This window comes from Pygoscelis adeliae, unplaced genomic scaffold (assembly GCF_000699105.1).
Source record: "Pygoscelis adeliae isolate BGI_AS28 unplaced genomic scaffold, ASM69910v1 Scaffold77, whole genome shotgun sequence".
Lineage (NCBI taxonomy): Eukaryota > Metazoa > Chordata > Aves > Sphenisciformes > Spheniscidae > Pygoscelis > Pygoscelis adeliae.
The window spans coordinates 4,745,950-4,762,576 of record NW_008825216.1 but is presented as its reverse complement, the minus strand read 5'-3'; the positions used below and the strand labels follow the sequence as shown (position 1 = coordinate 4,762,576).

The 16,627-nt window shown below is 42.9% G+C and overlaps 1 protein-coding gene across 4 annotated transcripts in view; it reads right to left on the bottom strand.

The window, feature by feature from the left end:
- The window catches only part of EGLN1 (egl-9 family hypoxia-inducible factor 1), a 35,014-nt gene extending 18,393 nt beyond the window's left edge, over positions 1-16,621 (bottom strand). The window contains exon 1 of one of the 4 annotated variants that reach the window (XM_009329178.1): positions 16,602-16,621. Coding sequence is in view for 1 of the 4 variants with exons in the window: in XM_009329174.1 (XP_009327449.1) it covers positions 8,783-8,836 (54 nt within the window). In the remaining 3 variants the exon portion in view is untranslated. Of the gene's footprint in view, positions 1-8,782; positions 8,837-14,521; positions 14,765-15,995; positions 16,182-16,601 lie in introns of those variants that run through there. The other 3 variants (XM_009329175.1, XM_009329176.1, XM_009329174.1) reach the window with 3 other exon arrangements.
- Between the last annotated feature and the right edge of the window lie 6 nt (positions 16,622-16,627).

Below are 16,627 nucleotides of genomic sequence, written 5' to 3'. Positions count from 1 at the left end.
AACCAAAGGACAGTTAGGGCTTTACAATCTACTGTACTCACTGGGGAGAGATTGCGGGGATTAGCAATAGTAGCCTAGATCAGAGGTGTCATGTCAGACCATGAGGACTGTTCCATAGGACATATTTATGCAACCTACACGCAAGATCTGCAGAGCTTAAGTTTGATTTTTCAAAGCCTGTTCTCAGCTTTAAGTTGTGACAAAAAAAAAAAAAAAAGAGATAAATAAAAAAAAATATGCAAGAACATAATTGATGAAAAACTGTTTGCCTCAGCCTGCAAACACCCTGAAACAACTCAAGGATGTGAACTCCTCATCATCTTAAGCAACAGCAGTGGAAATTACTGATGGACAGATGATGCACAGCGAAACAAAAGGAAGATGAAGAAAGAGAAGCAAACACCAGAAGGAAAAGCAGCACTGACAAAAGTCTGCACTACTGGAAGGGGGAAAATAACGCTGAGTGCCATGAGAACTAAGGAACAAGTGGAACAACAATCAATTCTGCAAAATGCTAGATTCCAGATTTCTATACAAGAAATCAACTTCCCTTTCAAGTCAGCAGGCAATCACTTCAGATTTCAGGGTTGGCAGACATATATTTTTCAGCCATAGAACATTTTAAAATGAAATTTCTACATCATTACTGAAAATAAACAACAGATCTTCTAAAACATGTATCTGTTGTTGTACACTAACAGCGGATAGTAGTTTCTGAATAGGAGACAGCACTTCAGGAAATTACCCGAGGGCAGCCAACTGATCTACTAACTTCTATTACGTATTATAAATGGCCCTGTATCTTTACACTAAAGATACTACAGATCCCAGAACTCACTTTGTATCCTCTCTAAGTCTTCACCTGATCTGAGATGTGCAACCAAAAAAGAAAACCAATTTTGAAGCCAGAGAAAGGCTGAAGGGAAGAAGAGGAAGAGGAGGAGCAGGTAAGAACCCGTGGATGGCAGAGGTGCTTGCCAAACATGCGCTGCAATAACGAAGGGAGCAAGTTCCACAGCATGGGTTTTAATTGTGACTGCCCTGCTACTAACCCCACGAAATCAAGCTGCAAGCGCTAACGACTGAGATACCCCAACAGGCCTCAGCTATAATTGCTTTTCTGTGTCCTCCGGTCCCTTAATCAACCGCACTACAAAGCATCTCGGACATCAGAGGTAACTCTGAGCACACAGAATTGCAACTGAAAGTAAGAAAAAAGCCACCGCTCCATGCACAGCACAGTACTATCACGCTCACATCCACCCACCGCGTGCAGAAAGCTGCTCACATAATCTGTCTCCCAGATAAAATGTTCACACAGAGTGGCCTTGCAAAAAGCTAACTAGAAACAAAAAAAAGTAAATTCAAATTGCAGGTGCTGTAACAATTGATAACTGCAGTGTTCCTAACAAAATTCTTCCATTAGTTCCAAATGGAATTGACTTATTTCATGTTTCAAATAAGTACCTAGTTTTTGCTGAGGGGTGGGTACACACAGAATTATTATATATGAAGATCTAGCTTGTATTTATTTATAAATTCTTCAGGGAAAGCACTTTTTTTGTATTGTTTGTTCCTATAAGCAAAATGGGTTTCAAGTCCATAGGCAGTAAACACATAATGATATTATCTGGTTACTTAAAAACTGTTTAAAACTAAATTCACAAATAGGAAAACAACAGAGCTTAGGATGCAATCTGAAAACAACACAGCCCAGGGTGCTCAAGAGGAGCCAGTAGTGTACCGCGGCAGCTGGGAAGGACAACAGCATCCCAGGCTACACTACCAGGAGCAGAGCCTGTAGATTGAGGGAGGTGACGATCCCCCTCACCCAGCACTTGTTGGTCCCCAGCCCGTATCACTGCATGGGGCTCGTCCAGGTGCAGGGCTTTGCATTTGCCCTTGCTGATCTTCACAAGGCTGCTGTTGGCCCATGCCTCCAGCCTGCCTGTATCTCTCTGAATGGCAGCTCTGCCCTCGGGCGTATCGACTGGTCCCCCAGCTTGGCACACACACAAACCCTCAAGCGCCAGTAAAAAGACTATAATGTATTTTATTCCCAGGATCAACACAAGCAATGCTATGCAGCTATCAGCAAGACTACTGAAAGTTACTCCAGAAAACAAGAATTTTCTTCCTCTGTAAAGGCAACCTCAATTAAGGGTTCCAAAGCCAAGATAACTCTTCTTTGCAAATGAAGGACAGCTGACGAAAAAAAGTGTAAGAGGTTTTTCAAAGGGAGAAACCTCAAAGGGACTCCATCTTCCTATCACTGGCAAATTCTGTTCTCCACCGAGCCCCTGAAGAATTCCTTCACTCCCTCTGGAAAGCTGTACCCAAACTGGGGGGAGAAAAAGGAAAAAAAAAGTGTTTTGGAATTTTCCCTCATTCTAAGGCAATTTTTCTCCGGGGTTTTACTATGGAGCTACTACCAGTTGAACTGTAGAAGCTGAAGCCTCAATGGTGAGGAAGGGTCATTTCTTACTAGCTTTGTTTTTCAATGGATGTACATTCGAAGTAGCAGGATATGTGTTTAGAAAGACTAAAAGGCACAGTAAAAAGTAAAAATCAGAAGCAACACCTCTGCAACATCCATGTTGCTACACGAGAAGACAAACTGAAAGTAAAGGTAGCTGATAGTATCTTCATCTACATTTTTTGTCCTGTAGAGGAATATTATTTTCCATGTTTGCAAGGCTCTTTATAAAGTTATAGGACTAAACAGGTAAAAATAATGTATGTTAATCTTATTAATGCCCATATAGCCTACAATATAACTTTGGCATAGCCTTTGGCTCATGAGAGAGACCACTCCTGTTTTCTATTTTCGCTGAGGAAAATGACAAAGTCAAGACTCCAGTCTAGGATACTCCTGTGTTGTTCTTGAGTCTGTGCCAGGTGTTAGGAGGCCTTCAGGAGTCACCACATGTCATTTTCTCCAAGTTATAATGGAGATCTAATAAAAATTTACTCGAGGCATTAATTTTAATGCAAAAATTAGACATTTTGAAGTATAAAGCATTTTAAACGTGGATCTTACTCCCGAGGCATTCCAAAGTACTGGAACAGGCAAAGCAAATAGCAATAAAATAGTAAATTGCAATAGGAATTTCACTGCAGCAAACTAACCTCCTTTCAGAGAAAAATGGAAGTTACCAGCAGGATCCCCACAGGACCTGTACTTCTCATACATGACCTGGGAAAAGGGGGCGAGCAGCAGAGTGGCAACATTTACATGCAGTATGGATATATGTTGCGTAATCCATCCTAGCCCTGACTGCAGGAAGATGCACAGAAGGGTAAAATGATACCAAGTGCCTAGACAACAAAATGGCAGGTGAAATTCAGTAAAGAGTAAGTGTAAAATACTTGGGGGGGGGGGGGGGGGGGCGCGCCCCATAACATTGGGGGGAAATATAAAAAAAGGGAAAAGTAAAATTGTGGGGGGGGGGGGGGGGTGCGAAGCCTCCTTATACACAGTGATGTCTTCTAAACTGGATAGCATCACTTTAGAAAAAAACATAGTACCTACAGGCAGTTCTCCTAAGAACATCATGTCAGCACAGCAGCAGAGGCAACTGAAGTGTCATAAATCACTAGACAGGGAAAGGGGACACAGAATACACCACCATGCCAGCATACAAATTCATGGTGTACTTGTGCATTAATACTGTAATTCTGGTTGCCTTAAAGAGGGATTAGCAGAACCAGAAAAGCAAAAGCTGCACAGAAGGGCGGCAGGAATGACCAGAAACGTGAAACAGTACTCATCTGAAGAAATACTAAAAAGACTACAATTCTTCAGTTTAGGAGGGAAAGCGTGTCGGCTGAAAAAGATATGGATGAAAACACCAGACTTCTAAAACCATAAAAAGTAAAACTACTGGGAAATGAGTTTTCACAATACAGAGTCTAGGAGACACTGAAATCACCAGGCAGTAGGTTTTAAACAAAAGGAAGTTCTTTTTCCATCTAATCAAACTGTGGGACTCGTTGTTACAGGATGTTGCAGAAGCCAAAAGTACAAATGGCTTTTAAAACAAGATTACCTAAATTAACAGCAAATATGTCCATCCATCTGTGCGTATTACGAGCAGTGGTCTAGATGCAATGTCTGGCTCAGAGAGTTCCTGAATTGCCAGAAGGTGGATGGTATATAAGAGCGTCAATTTATGTACATGTCAAAGCTTTATATACACACCAATTATTGATTATTTACAACAAAAACATAACGGTATGAACACAGATGACAAATACTTGTGTGAAACGGAGACACGCAATAAGGAAGAGCTCCCATCTAGCCAGCATGAGAAGGCAACTTGCTAGAATCTGAAACTAATTAGCCAGACTGCAAAAACGGTGCAAGTTTTGAGCAGAGTGGGTCATCAGCATTTTGAACAGTAACAACAGCTGATTTATACTTTGTTTCACTTTTTAATTTTTTTTTTTTTACAGTAAGACTGGATACTCTTCAAAAACACATAGCTTTAACCTACAATTCAGGGATGGCCTAGCATCTAGTTCATACAGAAGGTCACTTCAGATGAGCACAACTCCATCTGGCTTCAATTTGCGACTAGATATAGGGCACGCGTGATCAAACTGGCATCTCCCAAGAGGCACGCGGCTCTTATCTTTCGAATGCAGTCCTTGCAGAAGATAGCGCATCAACAGGGTGCCTGCAACTGCTGAATACCTGGCAGAGAGCAGCAACTGAGGCAAGCCTAGTCCTCTGCGCCCCTGCCAGGGGCAGCCCGCCTCTCTCGGCACCTGCTCTTTCTCCCTTCTCCTCTCTCTCAAAAGCAAAGGAACCCACCACTGCAGACCGAGGTCTCCACAGGAGCACAGACAGGAGGAAAGTGGGCAGGAGCAGCAAGTACGTGTGGGGAATACAGATGGAAGAAGAATGGCTACAAGTTAAAACAGGGGGTGAGGACTCTAACTTGACAGCTGCAGGTTTTTGATTTATACAACAGCCTAACAAAATATATGACCCGGACTCTTACTTGTTCAAAGGTTCCCTCCTTACACTTCTCTGATACTGTTTTTAATGTTAAGTGGGTGGCATTTTTCTTAAGTAAAATAAAACACACTAAAAATAATTTTGTCCCAATGTTTGTTACAAATTTGCTACATAAAGTAAAAATATGGGAAATATTAAAGTAAAGCACTTTTTGGTAGTTTGTGGCTTTGAAACAGCGTATTTCACTTTTCTGTCTGTCTAGCAAAGAAAGGATAGCTATCCCTGGTGCACTATGCCCTCTCACTATAGAAGAGGTCCCAAAATCATATATAACTTTAAAACAATTTTGGAGAGAAAGTATGAGCTCCCCTATAGATAAATAATTGATTTTAATTTCTTAAACTTTTGCTTAAATCAGTCTTGTGAAGTGCACACATGCTTTAAATCAGCAAGCTATCCTAGGACAGGACTGCCTAATGGGCATATGCACGTATGAACTGTAAAACAGGCAACATGGGACAAAACAGTGAAGAGGCAGCAGCACAGACTGTAGTACAAGTGACCACCCAGATGACCAAAAGGGATTCAAGCCAGGAATATTTCAAGCTGTTACATTACTTACATATCTGACTACAATGTTCCTTTAGGAAGCAAATGACCACTAGTAGGAAGACAGACTTCTGGTCACTTCACTTAGAGATGCAATAAGCAGGACTTACTACTGACTGTGCCATTGCTGGAAAAAAACCTATTTTAACAGACTGCAAAAATTGGTTTGTTTTGTATCTCCTCCACTCCAAATGGCAGTATTTTTTTTCCACAGAAGGGCTGAGGTTGGCAGGCACCTCTGGAGAACATCTGGTCCAGCCCCTTGCTCAGAGCTGGGTCACCCACAGCAGGCTGGGTGACCAGCAGTCGGGTTTCAAGTATCTCCAAGGATGGAGACTCCACAACCTCTCTGGCAACCTGCTTCTCTGTTTGACCACCCTCACAGTGGAAAAAGTGTTTCTTACGTTTAAATGGAACTTCTTGCATTTCAGTATGCCCACTGCCTTGACACTGGGCATCGTTGAGAAGAGCCTGGCTCCCTCTTCTTCACTCCCACTACCAGGTATGTGTACACACTGGTACGGTCCCCCCCACGCCTTCTTCCCTCCAGCATAAACAGCCCCAGCTCTCTCAGCCTCTCCCCATATGACCTGAAAAAGCAAATCCACTATTATGAAGAGTGCTACTGACCGGCTGACGCTCTGTCATATAGGGGCTAAAGGAGACACAAATAAGGTTAAGCCAAACAGAGGTACGATTAGCCAACATCTATTTCACTGGGCATCATATAATATGCCAGCTGAAACTGAGTCAGTTTAAGATGCCCTTATCAGCTGGCCACAGCTTCCTTTCTCACAGCAGCAGGGCTGCGTGCCAGCTGCCTGAACAACAATGCAGCAACCGCTGGAACTGGAAGGGCCCGATGCCTTCAGCCAAGCACAGACCACACGCTGTTTGAATACAGCAGAAGCTGTTGAGGGAGCTTGGCGTCCACGGCAAGGATTAGCCGCTTGAACAGATAGATGCCTGAACAGGACGGAGAGCAGCAACAAGAAAGATACGTTATTAACCAACTATAAACTGCTTTGGAAACCTTTCACGTTGCATCCCTGGACTTTTTCCATAGCGCAGAGAACTTAAACATATGAGGATTTCTGCCTCAAAAGTAGTATGGACCAAGTTTTTGATCTATAGCAATTTAAATTCCACATTATCACAACAGTCAGGTTAGTCTATTATTGTAACTTTTTGGTTTAATTTGACTAGTAACTTCAGGACTGTTCTAACTATATAGCTGCAGACTTCTGAACTACACAAGCAGGAAGATAACAGACCCTGGCACACCAGAAGGTCAGCAAGCCACAGCAAGAGTGCGCCCAGCAAAGAAACCTACAGCCTCTGCCACTTCACCAAGAATTTCAAGCTACCAACAGAACAAAGTGATGTGAACTGACAATACAAGCTCCTCCTGTAAACATTTAAAATATCTTTATATAAAAAAAAACAAACCACAAACCAAGCAAATACATATAAGCCCCTCAAATCTTCAGCCAGTTTATTGCATTTTAAAACTTCTTACAGTCATCTGACAACCAATGCAACAAGTCCTCCACCCTGTTAGGACAAAAAGGGAGAACAGCTTCTTGAATTCCCTCACTGTGTTTACCTTTGTATCATTTTCAACATAATGCTTGTTTTTGCTGAAACAAGGCAAGGCAGTCTCAGGCTCTGCTCTCGCAGCAGCAGGCTGCGGCCACATAGCAGCATCTCCTCAAAGCTGTACGTCATTTGTACAGTCCAGAACGCTTCACGGTCAAACTACATGCTCTGAGCTGGTCTGACGCTAAATTAACGTGTAAAATTAATCCTCGGGTATAAAATAGTCTTTTTCGTTAGGCCCCATTAATTACCCTACAGGTATGGCCTTCTTCTCTTTGTTAGAGCGCTACGCACACAACATATACATAACCGCCCTACCTTCACACACAACGTCCGTGTAGATGTGCAGGCATGCACATTTCTACCCGATTCCTATTTATAACATTATATGCTAACAAAAATACTCTCGAGTAGTTTTAAGTTAAATACCAAAGAACAAGAAGGTCTTCAAGCGTAAGCAGCTGTTACGTGCGTAAAAGCATTGCTCTATTTTTGACAGACACTGCCCTGGAACAGTGAGTGAATTCGCTTTCAACCTGAAGCTTATGACTGCCACTTACCAGCTAATTCTGGCACAAGCCTGCACTGAAAATATGCTTGATCAGCTATCGTTAACCAACCATCTTCAGAAACTGGAAGGAGTTTACAAGGATTTAATGAGCACCAAATGACTTTTTCAAAAGGCCAAAGACCAGCATTAGTTCTCCTTTTGAAGGGTCTAAGTAGTAAGTCACAAATGTGGAAAACAAAAAGGGTATCATAAATAATGATTAATCCATTCAGTAGCAGCTGCAAAGTCAAATAACTTTACTGTTCTGTTCACTGAAAATATTGCTTTCCAAATGTTATTTCCTTAGTGTAGTGTAAAAAAACATGCCAATGATTAAAGATCTTGTATTGATATATTCCAAGTAAGTTTATTTCCAAAAAATACTTGCACAGTCCTGGGATTGTCCGCAGTCACTCCCTTACTGTATGGTAACAAAACACAGCAGCACAAGAGATAGGTATCTCCACGAGTGTTCCACTGAAGAATTAACTAACCAACCCACTCACAACAGTGTCAAACTGAATTCTGAACTGAAAAAAGTGCTGTCTTTGTACAAGAGCTCTCTAAGGAGCCTAAAGAAAACCGATTTAGTTTCTGGATGGGCAAGAAGAAACTTTCACTCTGTATACAGAGTACCCATTTCCCTTTCATAAAACAAGTTTCCTTTCTGCTGCAGCAGAAAGCCTTCATTTAAGCTGCTACAAGGTTAAATGTAGCTTACTAGCTACACGTATACTATGTAGATACCTAAAGGAACATAGATATATACTAGCACTCAGTACAGGACAACATGGTAGCAACTAGAAAGACAGCATTTTGCAGAATTCCAATAGCAACCTAGCCTGTTCAAGCCAAAAGCTGTCAGGTATTAACCAGGACAATCTAAACACCACAACTTAATTACAAACGTCATGAACGCTGGTAAATATCATGAAAGAGAATAATATGCTGCCAATTTATTTACAGGAAATAGCTGGCAATCTATTCAGAAATTAAGCATCATCCAGAAAAAGCAAAAAAAATCTCTCAAACACCCAGTCAAGGTTACTGATACAACTAACCCAGAGATTTGAGGAGAACTGCTGTTCAGACAGTCCTATGACTTGGCAGGACATCACTTCCAAGGAATTTCAGCCCAAGAGGCCACCATCAAGGGAAGACAGCTCTTCCTCTCGAGCTATACAGCTATGATGAGAAGCGTCCTGCTTGATTTTTGGGCGGTACTGAGTCGAGCCCATTCTGCACAGGAAAGACAGCATAGCACATCAAAGCAGCAACATGGTCAGAAAATCATTGATACCACTGACAGGAAAAAAGTGAAATTAATTACCCACAGTATACTGAAATCACTGATGTGCACAAACCACAAGGCTACAGGTTCCTAATCTCCAGAACAGCAACAGCTCAAAAACTAACTGCAGTTGCACAGTCAAAAATTACTGGAAAAAAGCAAGCAACAAACCAACCCAGAATTTCATAGAGCTATCCCAATGCACCAGGGAACAGAGAGGAAACAGGTCAAGAAAAGTGAAATAGTACTGAAATTGCCCATTTCAGGCAGAGCCCCTGACACAGAGCAAGTGCTGGACCTGGCAAGCAGGGACCTTCCTTACCAGCAGCAGCCAGCAGCAAAGAGTAGCAAGCTACAGCACGGTGTTCATCGCAGAGGATGCCAGTCCAGCTCTGTCTTGAAACAGAGACACCAAGAATGTCTTCGGTGCTAATAAAACTCTAGAATAATGGGTAGGGACAGCCAACAAGCGTAAGAAATCTAGCTAGTAGGTTGGTTCTGAAGCTTGAGGGGGAGGGGGGGGTCATTTTCATTTGGAGAAAATACTTTTTTCCTTGTGCATATTACATGGGATGATCACATGGTGGGTAGACCAGCAAAGCTTCTGTATAAAACTGTCACAAGGAAGATCCTTGGAGGACAGAAGAATGCATTTCTGATGGCAAGAATTGAGTCTCACACTGAACATGGAAGAACAAAGAAAAGAAAGGTTAAGAAAGAAAAAAAATACATAGCTAGCAAAGATTTCTTAACCTGTGTTCAAATTTTCAGGAGCAAATTTTGGGATAATCGGTCCCTAAGTGTTAAACTAAGGCTGTAGTTTGGCAAAGCTTTAAGCTGGCATAAATTTGCATTGCTGCTGAAAGAAAGTCTCACCATCTGCCAGTCCCCTGTGCCAGCACAAACATCCGAACACTGAACCAGGAGCACTTCTTTTGCCAGTTTATTTTTCAGATGGATCAGTTCCCCAAACCAGTTCACAGGATGGCCATGTAAATACTTGTGCTGGCAAAGAAGAGTGACTACTTCTCCGGCAGCGCCAGCCAAAAGTGTTCACTGGACTACAGCCTAAGACACAGGGGTATGGAGAAGTTCCTAGCAGTCACAGGTGGTGCTCCCCACCCTCAGGCACGCTATATTCATATCACACTTCAAAGTTACAATCACCACACAGTTGCCCCTCAGAAACTAGTATATCTTTGTAATTTTGTCTAGTAGGAGAACCTGCCAGAATCTCAACAATGTTCACATTTTAATTTTCACTGGCCATAAACAAGTATCTTTTCTGGATGCTGTGCTTCTCGATCAAAAGACCATTTGCATTAGAGACAACAGACAGCCTTTTGATCATCTGTTCTGTTTGAGACCGAAAATGCTTGTACATGAGGAACAACAAATGAAACTGTACTCATCGCATGTCAGGGCTCTATCCCAACAGGGATATAAGAACTGTGAGCTGCTGAGTGTCCATGAATCACCATACAATCCTTCACTGACCAGCACACTCATCTAGAAGAAAACACCATCACCAACAGAAACATCGCTGTCAGGAAAAGAATTGATAAGGATGAGCATCGGTCATATTCTATATCAAGGTCAAGCAACTCAAGTGAGCATTGGGAGACTGAGAGAGACCTAGCCACACTTTCCCACAAGCCAGTGACAAATTCAAACCCATACGGTCATCTATTAGGAACCAATTAGATCAGTAAATTTTCTATGAAGAAATAAATTCAAGGCGTGATAGCGAAATAAATCCTCAGAATGATACAAAAGGACCTCTGTAACCAGGCATGCCACAAGCAAATTGAGGGGAAGCCTCCCACTTTACAGACGTTCCTCAGCCTGGTTCCCCAGCCGCAGCTCTTGGGTCCTCCGATCAGAGCAGGACTCACCTGAGCTGCAGCAGAGCCCCGCACGCGCCTCTGTGCTCACTTTCCTTCTACTGGCACTCCGCCACCATCAACACTTCTCAGTACCTGCTTGGTTGCCGCGTCCTTATTCTCTACCTCTTATTTTCATCTGTCATCTTATTGCTGCACACACACCCACGGTTATACTTTGCAGAGTAAGATATAATAGAAAGAACATCCAGAAATCTTGCTCAGGTCTCCTGTATGCTATTTTAAACAGCATCTGCAAAACTCAGACTTACCTATCCCTCCTCCCATGTTCCCTCTGCCCCCTCTCAGTGCTACAGGGCTGCTGACAGCTTCAGCTCTATCAGCTGATTGCTGCTTCTTAGTTACATTTCTCTTTCCTTGGTAACATTAATCCAACATGTTTGTAGGAAAGCTGCTACATAAATAAATGGCCAGAGCAGAGAGCCTCTTCTTTCCAGGTTCTAAAAAAGCTAACAGCAGGGTATGAGAAATCCACTCACTCTTAGAGGATTATTTTCTAAAGGAGCATTACTAACTTTGAAAGAAGCTAATTTAATAGGGCACAGTCGGACTAGTCTGAATCCAGAGCACTCAAGGTCTTCGGAAAACTCCAGGATGCTCTCGTGTGCAGCATCACGTTGAAAACTGACGAGCATCCAGGGAATTATAAGCAGAAGTTAAAGTACTTACAATCAGGTCAGTTTATTTTGAGATTGGAGGCGGGGACAGAGTAAGAAATGAGCAATTATGTAATTGAACAATTTCAAGAAAAAACACAAAAGCAGACTTGCACAATGTGCAGCCAATAAAGCAATTTTTTACGCCACTGGTGGCTGAGAAGCAGTGGGTGCAACTGGCCTACTGGTAGAGACAAGAAAGCATTGAAATGGAGCAATTTGTACTGTAGCTCTTCTGTCAGGTTAAGGGAGTGGGAATGAAGCAAAAACTAACAGGATGTAACAGGGACTGTCAAACTGTCTATACAATCTCCTACCAATAAAAGGCACGGGGCAGGGTTAGGAGATGGGTGGCACTGGGTGTGATGGGAGCAGAAGCAAGAACAGCTGACAGATCAGATGTCTGTTTATACAGTGATTATTAGGAACCCAGTGCACAACTGGGATCTCCCAATATTATTGCAATACCAGTGAAGGATGCAAACCTCAGATTTATATGAAGTTTTAGATGATCAGCAGAGTCCACAACAGGGGAGAGAGAAACCTAGTAAAAAAATCATAAAGCTGCCCCCTCCCTTGCCCCCTATCTCAGCCTCTGTGTGGGGATGGGGGAAAAACCTTCCCACCTGGGTGAGATTCAGGGGGATTTAACTCCCTGGCTTTGATGAACATGTTTATACCTCCACTGGCCATCTAAGACAGGACAGGCAGGAAATGGAAATACGTGCACATACAAGTGTGGTAACTGGTAAGAGAAAGAAAAAAAGAAGATAATTAATATTTTGGGAAGAAATGGAAGAACAACCTCGAAAATAACAGGAAGTAGGAGAAAGACACTACAGCTCATGTAATGCAAGTACGTGCCACCATCTGCTAGAGAACAGAAGGAAGCAGAGTGTGGAAGGAAAGAGACTAAGAGAACAAAAGCAAGGAATGCAGTAAGTCAGGACTTCTGAGATAAGTAAATAGGTAGCCGTTCTCTTATACCTGCTGCTGTACTGTCCACACACCTCAAAGGTGGTTGGCTAGTTTATACCTACCGTTATATAGATACTTTTCCAGCTGGAGAGTAATCTACTGGTGGTCAGGTCTAAGCAGAAGGACATCAGTTTAAGTATATCAGTTCTAGGTAGCCCAGTTAGTCTAACGAAAACCCCTAACAGAGACTTCAAAATGTAAAATCTCAAGTTTCTCACACTTAATGTTTTACCTTATTTCATGTCCTTTATCTTAAGAGACCGGCCCTGGTGAATGTAAATCAGTTTAAAATAGATTCCATTAAAACAATGTAGCTTTTTCCCTGATAAATAGTTTTACAGGCTAAGAGATGCAGGGTATACATCTCAAGACCCATTTCTTTTCCGCTTTTCAGGTACTGCTTCTAGACACTTTGTAGAAGTGATGGCAAGTTCAATGCCAACACCACCAACAGGTACACAAGTTAAGCCTTAACTAAATTTGAAGTGATAATCTAGGTATCATCTCTTCCATTTTATCTACAGCTATTTTTTCCCAACACCAAAAACAATCAGCCTTGATCAACAACATCATTAAAACCTTTGATCAATAACCCATTCACTTCTGTAAAAATACCCAGCTGCTACTTAAACCACAGACAATAAAACTCTAAGATTTTATAGGTATATTTAGTTAACAAAACATTTTTGAAGACTCAGTAATAGAAAGAGGGTAGGAATTTCAGCATACCGTGGAGCGGATTTATTTATGATTCATTCCCTCTAATAGGATATGCTTGTTTACAGAGCTTGAACTAGATCTGGTAAAGGTTAAAGATTCAATAAAAGCTCCTGTGACTCCTGCGACATAATGCCAGCCCTTGCACAACATTCAAAAACAAAGCCAGTTTTCTAAGCAGACACTGCAGTGAACCCAACAACAATATTTTAAATAACTGGCTGCAAGCGGTTTGGGTTTTTTGCTTGTTTTTCATTTAAAGGTCTAATAAAAAAAAAATTGAAGTTAGGTTTAAAAAAAACAAAACCAAAACAACACACCTTTAGAACTGTTAATACAAAATCACCTTCTCCTTAAAGTTACAACACTGCACATCTGATTTCGCAGTAAATGACTTTTTGAGGAAACAAACTCCTAGACTTCACCACCCCAGATCTCCTCAGTACAGCTACATCCCTGACATTTATGAGCACAGCCCAATTCCAGCAGGTCCCCTGTTGCATGAGGTGCCGTACCAAACTGCAATCATTTAATACCGTGCCAACCCATCACCTTGTTCAGCTAGCATTGGTAGCGTTTTAGAGAGGGAAGGGGGATCCCCAAGGGCTGGAATTCTTTTGCTGGTTCAGATGCTGGGGAATTACAGATCTCACCAGTGATGCTGCAAATTGGTTTATTTAGCACCTTCAATAAAATGGTACACTACGTTCTCCAAATGCCAACACAGGAGTAGTAAAATTACTCTAAGAGCTCAGTCAGTCAATGTGTGCTACGTTTCCCTGCATTTTGGTCCTATTACTTGAAATGCAATCCGTAATAATAAATATTACATGTGGATCGTTCCTTTTAAAAAGTCTTTGCTGTGAATGCAAATCCAACATAGCCACCAAGTTTTGAAAGCAGACCGTATTTGACTAAATTAACTAAGCAGCTGTCACCACGCAAAGTGCACTAACAGAAAAGCTCCAGAGTAACCTGTTGCAGCTATTAGAGCATCTCCGCTGCACACCCATCCATACTGCCAAGAATAAAAAGTATACCAGGACTCCGGCGGCAATGCAATCAAACCTCGATTCAGAAAAAGCAGGGGCAAGAAGCGAAGAAAAAATTACTTCAGATAACCAAGAGGTGTCTCTGTGTTTATTTGACGTCTTCCCTTCCCCCCTCTAAACAGCCAGGAGCCCTGAAGGGATGTACAGAAGAAGTTTCACTGCCGGAGTGCTCCCCCCGCCACAGCCCTTCAACTCAAGTGACTGTGGCACTAATGGCAGAGGAAAGGTGCAGTTCTCCACCAACGCGAAAGAAGAGGAGACGGTACAAGTCACATCACTCCTATCCCTGCTGACTTTACGAATAAGCATTCCCAAACGCTGACAAAGCCCCCCATTTCAACAGATCAAATTCTTCCACTGACTTGTCCATCTCTTCTCACCAACTGCTCCTGTTTATTCAACTCAGGGGGGAATCTGTGAGAGTTACTGACAGTCTTAATTCTGCTCTCGCTGAAACTTTAGGGAACTGAGTTTTCCTGCAGCACTACAAGCACTGACTTTTGTGGGGAGATAAGCAAGGGAAGGTGAGAAGGCAGAAAGTAATGCGTTTCTGTGCCACCAAGCAGTAAAGCACTGCACCTTTACTGATTTGATCCCTGCACCTGTTCTGATCCCCCAAATAGAGAGGAATTTCAGCAGTGACTGAAAACCAAGTGGGGCTAAACAATCTTCATTCCTTTGCTGTTGCTCCACAAAAGCGTGCAGCATGAAGAGATTTTTCTCTTTCACAATTAGCAAAAGTATCAGTTACTACTTAGAAGCGTAAGATACAGTAGTCCAGGAATCGCACGCATGATTCAGGATTACATTTCCAAAAGCCCTTTTCTAAAGCCCTGGCACGTATTATTTACAGAAGCACACCACTGCACGTAAAAACAGAAGCGGTATTCCTCTTTGCTGCATAAAATTGAAACCCAGCAAAGCCACTGATATTTTTAGAGTACAAGTTTGAAGCACCGGGGCCTTGAAGAGATTTAGGACTGTCTGAAAGAGAGGTTGGCTTAGAAGAGTCCAAGATAACAGGGATCTAGAAGGAATCTAGACTACGTTCCTGTTAAAAAGTTTTAGCACAGTACTGGTTCATCTCAAGGTACGCAAAGACGGCATTTCGAAAAAATGAAAAATTCCCACCCACTTTTCTTTATCACGGGAGTTTCCCGTGCCCCAAACAAATCCAAGGCTGTTTTTTGCCTTCCAGTTTCTCCCCTCCTCCCTCCCGCAGCTTCCTACCAGCTGAGATTCTGCAGCTGCAGCAACAACAGTCCGTCTGTGACACTGCAACCACCACGGCGGGATGGTTCCTACCAATTCACTAGCTTCCTTATGTTTTAATAGAGGTAGCAAATCGTGAAGGGGCTTCCCCCCCTCTTTTTTTTTTTTTTCCTAAACTGAAAAGATACTGATGAATATTCATTACTAGTCCTTTACCAAGAGCGTGAATTCTATTTAAAGGACTGGAAGGGAATTGCAAATTAGGCTAATACAATGGGAAATTTTGACTCAGCTCTCTGGTCTCAAATTTTAGCTAAAGAGTAAAATTTTTGCAGAAAAGAGACTTCACGATAGTTAAAAAAAAAAAAAAAAAAGAGATCTCTCCCCGAAGACACCCTGCTCCTCACAGCTGTGACCGCTGCCCACTGCGGCACCAACTGCCAGGGGGTCGCACGGTGACTCGCCGGTGCACAGCGCCGCCGCTCGCCCGCCGACGCGGGTCTCCTATCCGCATTTTTAGGTCCAGCACTTGGCAGGCCGCATTCTGAGCCAGGACTGGCCAAAACCCGACCCCTTCACGCGAGCCTGCGAACGCCACGCACGGAGTTTTTCCACAGGACTCGGCAAGCGCCGCTGCGGGTAAGGTGCGGGCTGCTGCTCCCCCCAGAACGCGCGGCGCGGCCGGCGCCTCGCACGCGCTGCCCCCCCGTTTTCGGGAGCCAATGAGTATACCGCTTTCAGTTTTTTCGGGAGACCTCGCCTTTCAAGACGCATGGCCTAGCGGATCAGCTTCCAGGTCAAGTTTTTAAACAAAACGCAGGGACATAAACGGGATGCCGTTTATCTTTTTCCCTGCTCTGGAAAATCGCACGCGCTGCCCCCCCGTTTTCGGGAGCCAATGAGTATACCGCTTTCAGTTTTTTCGGGAGACCTCGCCTTTCAAGACGCATGGCCTAGCGGATCCGCTTCCAGGTCAAGTTTTTAAACAAAACGCAGGGACATAACCGGGATGCCGTTTATCTTTTTCCCTGCTCTGGAAAAGCGAAGCGGCAAACAAGCCCTTTCCGCACCTTCCCGGTCGAGAGCAATCCCCGGG